Consider the following 12,069-nt stretch of genomic DNA (forward strand, 5'->3'; position numbering starts at 1 on the left):
TATTTGGCCGCAAATCTCAGTGTTTATATTTCACTTTTTATTTTGCGCTGTCAATCACTCTTTCGTTGTTTGTTAATAAAACATACTTTTAGTAAAGTCAAAAGGTTTTGGATAGCACAGACCTAAAAGATCAAATTGGTCTGTTAGCCTCCTACCTTTGAGAAAGAAGGCAAGAAAGAAAAAGGTAAGAAGGAAGGGGAGAAAGAAATTAACGAATGGAAGGAAGGAAAGAAGGCAGGCAAAAAAGGAAGGAGGGAAGGATGGAAGGCAAAAAAAAAGAAAGGGAACATTTTAAAGCAAGGAAGATGCAAAGAAAGGTTAGGAAAAGGCAAATGAAGGAAAACAATTAAGGAAACAAAGAAAAAAGGCATGAAAGAAAGAAGATTAGGCAGAAGGCAAAAAGAAAGAAGATAAAAGAAAGGAAATGAAAGAAGCAAAAAAGAGAAAAGCAGAACTGAAAAAAATGAAAGAAGGAAAGAAAAAATGAAAGAAGGCAAGAACGAACGGAAGAAGAAAGAAAGAAATGGAAAATAAGAAATAAGAAATAGGAAATAAGGCAAAAAGGAACAAAGGCATAAAAGAAATAAAGAAAGAAAAAATAAAGAAAGAAAGGAAGGAAGGAAGTATGGGGAGAGGAGTTGGGCTAACTGCTAGGGCGGTCGACCTCAACTCTGGGGAACTGGGTTCGAGTCTCGGCAATGATGCTGAACATCCTGAGATTCTGGGCAAATCACTTCATCTCCCCCTTCCCTAACAAAAATTAATGTGTCCTCATGTAACGCAACTAGTGCTATGTAAAGCGCTCTGATAACTGATACAGGGTCAAGTTCGAGCTATATAAAATTCCATTAAAAAAAAAAATGTTTACAAGTATAGTATTGACACCACACGTGACCTGCAAAGAAAGCGGGCGGGTATAAAACTAGTGATACGCAGGGCTTTAAGTGGGCCGGGTCTGAAGGGATCTGAGCACCGGCAGTTTTTTTCAGGGGGCCTCGAAACGGGTCTCTCTCGGGCTCTGTCTTGAGACCTGACACAGGCGGTGCGTTTTTTTCCCAGACTGCAGTGACAGCTGTTTGTTGTCACTGCAGTCCGGAAAAAAGTGCCAAGGCGCAAAAAAGCCCGATAGAAACCCATTTCGAGACAGCAGCCACATGGATATGCGCTGGCCGCACTGCTCACTTCTAAGTAGTGGAGAAGTTACAGCATGACATCATGCCAGGTGAGTGTTGTAGGGGAAGGGAAATCCTTTAAGAGTCATTTTCTTTCTGGATTTCCCTTCTCTGTCTAAAACTAAGGAGCAGCATCATTGTCGGGTGTCACCAGGGATTTAATTGGAAGCTTTTTCAATATTATATACAAGTTATAGTTGCAGCTTATTTATCTTATGCAACTAACAACCATTGACAAAGCCAATAGTCCTGACTTGTTGTAGGTATGATGTTACTTGATGCTTATTTATCTTATGCAACTAACAACCATTGACAAAGCCAATAGTCCTGACTTTTTGTAGGTATGATGTTACTTGATGCTTATTTATCTTATACAACTAACAACCATTGAAAAAGCCAATAGTCCTGACTTGTTGTAGGTATGATGTTACTTGTTGTATCATATATCTGGATGCAATGACAGATACAGCAAAATACAAGTCGGACGGCACACTATGCTAAGCACAGATTTTTTGCGTATGTGTTTTAAAGCCACGCCCCTAATTACACTGGTCCGCCCCTTTGAGAGACCCCCAGTTTTTTCATCCCACTTAAAGCCCTGGTGATACGCACTATATACCAAGAGGTATTTGCTATTACACTTTCATCATAAACTTGTAGAGGTGACAACAACTGGACGTGATTAAGCTGAAGCCTGGCACTTTGGGCTTCTGCAAACCTGTATCTTTAGAGCCTTCGATGATGCTTATATCAATGGTTAATGCTCCCAAGTACAATTTTCACTAGGAGCAGCTCAGGGAGATCTTCAAGCAGTACTTTAAAAAGTGAACAAAAACAACTGCACACAACTGCGGTTCAGGATCGCTGTTTCAAAGGAAAAAAAACTAAAACAAGTGCAAAACTTACCCTTGGAACAGAGCAGTTTTTGGATAGATGTCCACGATTATCGCAATTTCTACAGATAATATTTTTGTCTGAAGTGTAGTAACGGTTCACGCGCCTGAAGGGAGTATAGTTGCCAATCTGAGCCTTAAAAGAAAAAAATTAAATCCTTTAAGAATAGAGAGAAAATTCAAATATTCTAAACACATCACCTTCATTTCAGATGTGTGGTGTTTGACAAACAATATCATGCAATTTTTACGAAACAAATCAGCGTAAACGTATTGAAGAAGATAGTTCCAAGATTATGTGTTTATCCTCTTTCACAAGCGGCCCAGCAGCTAAGATGAACAAATAGGTCAAAAGCTGTGGGCCTGCCAGCAAACAACAGCTTAGTGTCAGACGCATTTCAAGAGGCCACTGTTCATCCACCTACGGGGGTTGACGCTGTTTGCCTCTAATGTATAGGGTCCTTCCTACAATGGCTCTGCAATCTGGGCAAAGTACATTCACTTCAGCAAATCACTTTCAGGGCATGTGATCGCGAGAAGTCACAGGTTGCTCGAGCTCAGCATTCAACATACACACATCCATATAATAAAGGACTGTCCAACCTAGTACTTGACTTTTAAAAAAAATATATGTTTATTACACATTAGGACTACATACTATACCAATATATTTAGGATTCAAAACAGTGTTCAGGCACTAAAGACCATTGGCACCTCTCCCTGCTATGGGCCTAGTTCTCCATGGTGCCTCAGGTGGAACACACCCTTTCAGCACAATGTAGCAAGAATGATCTCAGCGAAGTGTTAGCCCAACACTTTAAGAGTGCAAAGTCTCACAGTCTTAGTACAGATCCTCATCTAAAAACATATGCAAGGCTGTTGATCAGGCCTGGTCCAGGCGGGGCCCGGCTTTCTGCTCCCCTGCATCTGGGGCTGAGGGCAAACCAGTCGTCTGGGTTGGTTCTTCCTCTCAGTTACATCTGCAGCTGCTCAGTTGGTCAAAGGTACTTCAGAGGACGCTGAGACTTACCAGTCCCTGCTGAATGCATTGCGGCCCGACTGCCTATGAAGGTCTGAAATGTTGCAGTCACGGGACAGCTTGGTCCTTGGCAGCGGGTGAGGCAACAGGTGAGTCCTACTGATGTGTGGAGTGTCCATGCTGCGGTCTAAAACTTGTTGTCATAGCAACAGTCACACAGCACTCGGTCTCTTGCATAGTGGTTCAGGTCATGTCACATTTGATTTCTTGGCACAGTAGGCCAGGTTATGCTGCACTTGATTACTAGGCACAGCAGCTCAGGTCAAGCTGCCCCTAACAAGTTCAGGCGTAGCAGCTAGGCCACACTATGCCTTCAAGTTTCTGACCAGGAATCACAGGAGAATCTGTCTCCTGTCGGCACATGGGAGCACAAATCCCTTTCCATAGTCCTCCATTTCTGCAGAACCCACTGCATTATGGTTGTGCTGCACCTTCCACCTCCTGGACAATCATTTCTCAAATTTGCCAAACTATTACTCTAGCTTACCAGACAGGCTGGTTTCTAGGCGCTCAGGACAGGCACTCAGGACAGGCGGTCAACTCTGGCAGCAGGGTACACTTCACTTTATGCCCCCTCACCCCAGGGAAGGTGGCCTCTGTGGCAGACCCAAGCTCTGGTTGTGCAGCAGTCCTCCGAGTACTGTAGACAGCACTCCTTGCCTTGATCAAAAAGAACTGGAACAACAACTGTGTAGTACCCCCCCCCCCCCTTTATACAGCAAACACAGCCGGAGATATGGATCACTGTATGCACTTTCGAACCGATTTAAAGTGCTTCTCCTGTCAAGCATCCTCTTCCGACTGCTCTCCAGATACAGTATGTGTCATAGCGATGATCCTCACAGCAAGGAGACAGTATTCTTCAGCCTGGAGCACCCACATCAAAAGCAATAAAGCTTCAATGTACAAGAACAAAACAACATATTTAGTCACACCAAGCTGCAAGGGCCGAACAAGGAGTTTGATCATACTCAGAATACAAATAATTCAATATATTGTTAGAACACTAGTTAAATATCCCCGAACTCAAAAAATCATTACACGTTGATACACTGGAATATGATGGATACTGCTGACGTGTTTCATCAAACTGACTTCTTCAAGGCTGTAAAGACAAATAATTACACAACATGTATAAAACTAATTGAACGATTAAAGAAAAGAGATAGGAGAGACAAAGTCCAAAGCCCCTCGTTGAAGTGCCAGAAACAGGGTTATTACATTCAGTGCAAAGAAAAGAATAGAGAGCTCATTCCTGATTGGGTGTTTCACCTATTGAATATTTTTTCTCAAATCTTTTTTCTGTTTTCTTTCTTGGTCTCCTATTCAGTGCACGGCACTTATGACACATTCTACTGCTCAGGGTATCTAATGTAAGATCAGATCATTGGTGTCTAGTACTTTTATTCTTTTTCTTTGCACTGACCATATTCACCTTCTTTTTGGCACTTCAAAGAGGGAGTTTGTATGTTGGCTCTCCTATATCTTTTTTTTAATCGTTCAATTCGTTTTATGCATGGGGTGTAATTATTTGTCTTTGCAGCCAAGAAGAAGTCAGTTTGACGAAGCACTCATCCTATTGTGATGTATTTAAGAGTAATGATTTGCTGAATTCAAGAGTCCTAGCTCCAGGAGGTGCATATAGGTAGCACCATTGCACACCAGGCACCAGCACTTTTGGAAGGGGACTCCAGCCCCCAACAGCCCTAGAGGCAGGTCCCGCAAACGCATCCCGGCAGCGCCAGGAGGCGCATAAAGGTAGCTCGGGGCTCCCGCAGAGCGCTATGCATGCGGACGTGCCCGGGCCAAGGGTGGGCCCGTCTGCGCCCGTCAGCAGCCGAAAGAGGCTGGGCTGGGCCCGGTCTCTTGGTTTTAATTTTTAACTGGTGCTTTTTTACACTGGATATTTGGCATATTGGGCCTCTAAAGATCTCTGGTGAAGAGAACATCCACGTTCTTGAAGAGCTCCGGAAGGTAACTCTGTTGTAATTAACTGCAACCTCACGATGGAAAAAAGAAAGGGGACCCATTTAGACCTATCAAGGGAGAAGGGTGACGCACAAAGTAATTCAATCAAAAGCTATCTGACTTCCGTAATGGGTGCAAACGAAAGTGAGATAGGCAAAGTTGAAGCTAGGATGAGCTCAGCAATAAAGAGATCTGCCGCTATTGCTACAAAATCTACCAGTGCTGAAGAAGCACAAAAAGAACATAGTAGCCCGACTACGTTAACACCTATGTCCCTAAAGAGAGGGGAACCATTACTTTCTAAAAAAAAAACCTGGAGCGTCCGCTGTGTCAGTCGTCTAAGCCTTGTGTGATTAAGGTCACGCAAACATTGACCACATTAGAACTGATATCACGGTTGGATAGTCCTCCCTGCAAAAAAAGCGAGCAAGATCTAAATATAGAGGAGTTACCAAAATGAGTCTCCCCGGAATTAATCCCCTGTTCCCTAGCAACACAAGGTGAAAAGAAATAGAAAGGTACAGGGAAAAATGCCACAAGAAAGGCGGAGCCAGCTAGGAAAAAACTGGGTGCAAACAATATTGTTAGCTTTGATCAACTGCGTGAGCAGATAAATTCTATAATTAAGTTATGCTCCGGGACATTTGAAAAATGTATTTGCTTAGAGGAAAAGATCGAGAACGTAATCTTGGCCCAAAAAAACCCTCATAAGAAGAGTAGGCACCATGGAAAAGCAGGGGAATTTTAATGGGCCCCAAGGGGCACATTTTGGCCCTATAAGCAAAGCACATGCTAATCCAGAGACAAGAATTAAAACACACACTAACCCTGAGGCCTGATACATCACCACCATCTGGGCTACCTCTGGATTAACAAATGGCTCGAGACTCACAGGACACTAGGTACAGGGTGCCCGAAGGTCCCAGCGGCACCAATAAAATTAACCAAAATAGTATACGACCACACATTCCACTAAAGTGCACTCCTTATTTAATTGTTTTGGAAAATGTTCCCCCACTGCGGCAGGCACAATATGAATCTCATGGATCCCTAGTAAATGTAGTCTCATTTTGGTTGAAGAGAAATTCAAACTGGTCCCACGATTTATCAAGGGAAATAATCTCTACAAGAAGAGTTAACTGGGGTGCAAGATTAACACGACCCGAGGGGAGGAGGGGCAAGGGGGGATTATGTTAATTGTTCAAGCTTACACAATTAACGATTGTTAGGTGGTTGTAATGTACACCTCAGTATATTCTTCTGTAATGCAAGATTGATAATAAGGAGATGTCCTCTTTGGAGGAAATGTATTAATAGTGTCAAAGATGCTGCTCAGACATTCTGTACTTTATATCCAAGAACAATAAAAATGTGTTAAAAAAATAAATACAATTTAAAAAAAGAAGACTTAACTCGGTGGGCCCAGCTCCAAAGTCATCCTATGGGGATTGTATAATTGTCAATTTCAGGAATCTGTGGGTGGTCAAAAATCTCTTTCAAAACCTTGCAAAAAATTATTTTTACGGTGAAGGTGTCAGAGCATTACCTCTAGGTTTCTTCTGCCAACCAAAAACCCGCACACCGATAAGTCATGTAAACCTGATCCTAAAATAGACAAACCCGCTTTCCTGAGTTCGACAAATTATCTCCCTCTTTCAAACAGATTTGAAGCTCTGTCAGAATTAGAAACACAAGACTGACAGTTACTGGTCTCAGAGGGCAAAGAAATTTTACAAGAGGACTCTACTGCATTATTGGCTATTTCACCCTGCAACTAATATACAAGAGGATTTTAGTATTGTCTCATGGAACATTGTGGGTCTTCAGTGCAACATCAATAATCCGGACTCAGAATTTTGCATGATCAATATCAAATTGTTTGTTGCCAAGAGACTTGGACAATAAACCCTTTGCATGTTGATGGATTTGCTTCATATTATATACCAGCTATCCCTTCATAAGCGGGCTGAGCGAAAGAGGGTTTAGTCACCTTTATATCAGTGGCATTGACAGCTATTTCAAAAAGAGCACTGTGTAAATCCCAATATTATCAGCTGCTTTTAATTATTACGCCAAAGTTATTTGATCTGCTCCTAATAAACTATTACTATAATATTTTTTATCCAACTGTGACGAACATTGTAGAGGACCTAGATGTTATAACTGAAGTGCAGAATAATCATAGAAAGGCTCTGCAAATAATTTGGGTGGGGGATTTTAATGTAGGAACTTGTGGTCCCAGGGTCCAGGAATCTTGTGGCATCTGTGATGAGCGGGATCAGTCCTTGAACCATTTCAAACATACGCCGTATGGGGATACATTGAACATAGTTGCCACTGCCAAGAATTAGAAATTTGCACAAGACCTGGATGTGGTTATCTCCACCCAGATTCCAACACACGTGGGTTCCTCATCGTCTTCGAAAATTGACCACATTTTAATTAGCAAAGATCTAGGGCAATTGTTCAAGGGGTGTGTAGTTAAGGCAAGTTGCATGAGTGACCATAATCCCATTGTTTTAACTTTAAACCAACTTGTGACCACAGATAAGGACAATAAAATACAGCATAGGGCAGCATATAACAGAAATAAGTATTAAATGGGGAAAGGTGGATAAGGTGGCCTTTCTTACAAACCTTATAACAACTGACAAGGCCGATATTGAGAAAGTACTCTCAGGATTCCGCCTCTCCGGAGAACGTCATAGTGGCCTTCACAAATCTAAATGGCCTCATGGCAGATAAACTAACCCAACGTAGTAGGAAAGCTCCCGAACATCCAAGATGGTTTAATAAGATCTGCTCTGAAGCACATAAGGCGCTATGGTCGGCCTTAAAAAAGACCCTGAGCAATAAGGATGAAATAATAAAAGCAAAGAAAGATTATAAAAAGGCAATTGGGTAAAGGAAACGGTTCCTGAAAGATAAGACCTGGGAAGATCTAAAAATTGCTTTGACCCTAAAAGACTCTTGTGCTTTCTGGGAGGTGATAACCTCAGTTACTATGTTTGGTAATGAAACTCCCAAAATAGATACCATAGTCCCAGCTGAAGCCTGGGTTAATCATTTTTCGGAAAAATTTTCTCCGGAACCAAGGATAGTAAATCGATCGTTGGCTATAGAAATCACCTTTGATATAAGATCTGCCCAGGCCCTAAGTAATTCAATAGAGGTAGAGTGAGGTACTATTGGATATAGAAAATACTCACCCTGAGAAAGCCCTGGGCCCAGATAGAATACCTGCGGACCTCTACATGTATTTAGTAGATTTCTGGACCACTTTGATTACAAATGTTTCAAAAGCTGCAATAGTGGGCCCACTAGTCAAGACCTGGCAAAAGCCAGTATAGTGCCGGTTTTTAAAAAAGGGTATAAAACCCAACTTCATTGCTATCGCCCAATTTCCCTGCTCGATAGTTCAGTTAAAATCTTGAGCAGGGTAATCTTGGCCAAATTTGGATTCCGGCCAGGACTTGGAACTGTGGAACAAACATTAACTCTGGCATTAATTGTCCAAAAGTAACCAAAGCACAAAAGGGAAGTGTTCACCTAGCCTTCATGGACCTAACCTGTGCTTTTGGCACAGTGAAAGGCAGTCATCTATGGTCTATAATGTTACAAATGAGGATTGATGGAGCAATTATCACCTTCCTCAGTAGGCTTCATGAACACACCTCAGACTCCGTACGCTATAGTAGTAAGGGAGATTTGACCGAAGGATTCCCTTCGAATATAGGGTAAGGCAGGTTTGCGTCCTGTCCCCATTCCTCTTTTTACTATATTTTAACGGGCTGGGAGACCAACTATCTAAGGTGGGAAAGGACTCTCCAATATGTAACATGTACCAAATACCTGTTCTCCTATACGCTGATGGCGCTGTCCAGATAGCTAGGACAGCAAATGGCTTACAAATACTACTAGATTCATTTAATGTTGTATGAACGATCTGGGGCTAATAGTTAATCATACTAAATCATTTATTATGAAATGTGGTCCATAAAAAGCAAAACGAGAAGATTTTTATTGGTGGTGAAGACATTAAGAAAGTTCCACATTTCACTTACCTGGGGGTACCATTTGATGCTGATTTTAATTGGAAACATTAGAATGCAATTTCAGAAGTCGATCAATGCTATTTTTAGATTTGCTAAAAGATTGGGACATAAACGAACTGAGGAGATGTTACGTACTTACAAGTGTAAAAGCCTTTCTGTGGTAACTTTTGGGGCTGAAGTGTGGGGACATGTAAATTGAAGATCACTTCAAATAATAGAGAATAAGTTTCTAAGAAGACTTCTCAGTGCCCCAGAGATCCTCTGTTTCTTTTTGTCATGAGGAAGTTGGTCTGACCTATTTGATAGACTATATTGTGAAATAACCATTGTTGCTTTGGTTAAAAACCTGCAAGAATCCAGAGGCCGCCCTCTGTAGAACAATACTGGCTGATTACATGAAGCTGGATAATAGCTCAGACATACCTTGGTTAAGGTATGTCAAAACGTGTTCTGCCAAAATGGGTGTTATAGAATATTATACAAACTCCCATATACTAAACAAATGTATCGTCTGCCACTATAAAGTCTCTCTTTTATCAAAGTCTAATGTGGGCAGGCTCTATACGTAATATAGCTCACCGAAACGCGTCAACGCCCCTCGTTTTTTATATTATCAAAATCGAGGAACATGTGAGCCTAATCGTAAAAGGATTGATAGACTAAAGCAATTGATTCAGTTGAATTAACGTATTTATGATGATTTTTATTGTGTCACTTTTTTTTGTCTCATGTATATTGAAATGTATTTGTCATATGTATAAATCTGTCGGAATACACTTCTTAACCACATTTTTTTAACTTGTTCAAATTATTGTTATTTATATTATCAATTGTGGTTTTAATAAGTGAACTTTTGTGATATTCATAAAAGATTTTTGTGTTTATAATTGACTTATGGGTTCCGAAATGATAGTGGATTAAGTATACTTGAATGTCCTTTGTATGATTAAATGTGGGGAAATCTGACTCTTTATGAGTTGTAATCCAAGAGAAACCTCTATTTATTCATTTTCTATGTGTAATGCGACTGGTTACCCAGAGCTTCTCTCTCAATCACAAAGAGAACCTGCCCTGTATCTGCAAATTGACCTAAATGAAAGGAGGACATTTTTGTTGACGAGGCTGCGTCTAAAAAAGCATACATTTCTTAGTTGCTTTCCCTATTCAAGGCTCGTGGTTTGCTTCACTCCCTGTCTTTCCGTGTGACAGTTGCTCTTTCCAAGCACTACGCACTTTATTCTGTTGTGTAAAATTTGACAACCCCCTGAGGAAGCAGTTTATTAGCCCATTATTACTTGCAGCAGGGATTAGGAATTATAAACTGGCAATGGAGTTTTTACTCTCCCTAGGAACAGATGAGATCATATATTGTATTTTAAATTATATTTTTACTATTTTTAAGATTCATAGCAGATATTAATAATTTTAAATTTTGTGTATGTGGACTTGCTGTCTTTCAAATGAAATTAAGTGTGTGCAATCTTTTATGACTCTTTTAGAGTCGAAATAAAGTATTCTTGACTACTTCACAATGGACTTTTGTGTCAGAATACATTTTGAGATCACTTAACCATCATTGTATTTGTATCGTTTATAAATTGTAACCTGTGCTCCAGACAATGCTTGATGAATGTGAGCAATACATTTCGACCAAAGCGGAAGCCTAGAACACTCCTTTCTTGGGTCAAAGGACAGAGGCAAATTATAGTTCGGGCCATTAGGTTTTGTCAGGATAACTACTGGATTTCACAGGCCCCTGGAAATATTTCCACAATTTTGAGAGGGCACAGGCACATAAACTGATGATGAAAGTTGCAGAGCGTACACAATGGATCCAAAGAAGCAATAAATCTAATGAGCAAAACTAATAATGCACTGGTGGTTAATGGAGGCCTCTTCTTGTAATGGATAACCTCACCCAACTTATCAACATGTTAAACCAAGTAGATACCAACAGAATGCAGTCCGTAAGTGAAAAAATATGTAAACATGTTCACATGAAGCCTAAAAGCTGAAAAAAAACAAAGTAGAAGCCCTTAGGGATTTTATATTTGGAAAAGCTGGAAGAAGATAAGGTCAATCACACTTCAAGCCATAGAGCTGGCTATGTGTTTGCCTCCCCAACAAAACATCTATATCAATTTATACTAATACCTCACCCTCTACAAACAGTACACATTAGGCACCACTGCGCACATAACACGACTCCAGCCCACACGTTTTGCAAAGTGTTTCACTCCACAATACATTTATATTGTCTCACCAAAATACATATCAACCAACCTTCAGTAACAATCTTAAGTGTTGGTGGCTCCAGAACAATTTTAAGACCTCTCCTGCACCAGCAGGTGGCACAATGCCTTTGACTCCTCTCCAGTGCCTCCCCAGATGTTAAGTCATGGTGCTGTATAGAGTGCCACCCCAGCACTCAGATGTTAGTTCCCACCCTTTTTAACATGCCCTTAGCGGTGGAGACGAGACTGAAAACATAGTAGGAAAGGAGTGCAGGAAGAAACAAACTTTATGAAACTTGCCATACGTCGCATCAGAAGGGGGAACAATGTGGGTTGGTGAATATTCTGTTGGTAGAATTATCTATCAGAAGAATTAGTTACTTATCTCCAGCAGCAAACTTTGTGGTGGACACTTTATGTGCGGATTACTCAGCTTATGGATAAATACCACAGCAGTACACCCCAGGAGGTGGGTATGTGGAAATAACACAGCACACCAACAACCAAGCCACACAAACACATCACATGTCCTACCTAGCATCCCACAAAGACACAGCAGTAACATCTGTCAAAGATACAGCCAAAGCCTGTATTACAGACCAATTGATGCTCCTGACAGGAAAATCTTGAACACTATCAAAGAAATGGGCTTCTGCCTGGTAAAATGGTAAAATTGACAAACTCACCCTTAGGGCCACTTACTCTCAA

The 12,069-nt window shown here is 41.0% G+C and overlaps 1 protein-coding gene across 2 annotated transcripts in view; it reads right to left on the reverse strand.

The window, feature by feature from the left end:
- ZCCHC7 (zinc finger CCHC-type containing 7) overlaps positions 1-12,069 on the reverse strand; it is a 161,911-nt gene that overhangs the window by 99,771 nt on the left and 50,071 nt on the right. For both annotated transcript variants that reach the window (XM_078676269.1, XM_078676271.1), the window contains exon 4: positions 2,079-2,201. In XM_078676269.1, coding sequence (XP_078532395.1) covers positions 2,079-2,201 — 123 coding nt within the window. The remainder of the gene's footprint in view (positions 1-2,078; positions 2,202-12,069) is intronic.

This window comes from Lissotriton helveticus, chromosome 2_1, assembly GCF_964261635.1.
Source record: "Lissotriton helveticus chromosome 2_1, aLisHel1.1, whole genome shotgun sequence".
NCBI lineage: Eukaryota > Metazoa > Chordata > Amphibia > Caudata > Salamandridae > Lissotriton > Lissotriton helveticus.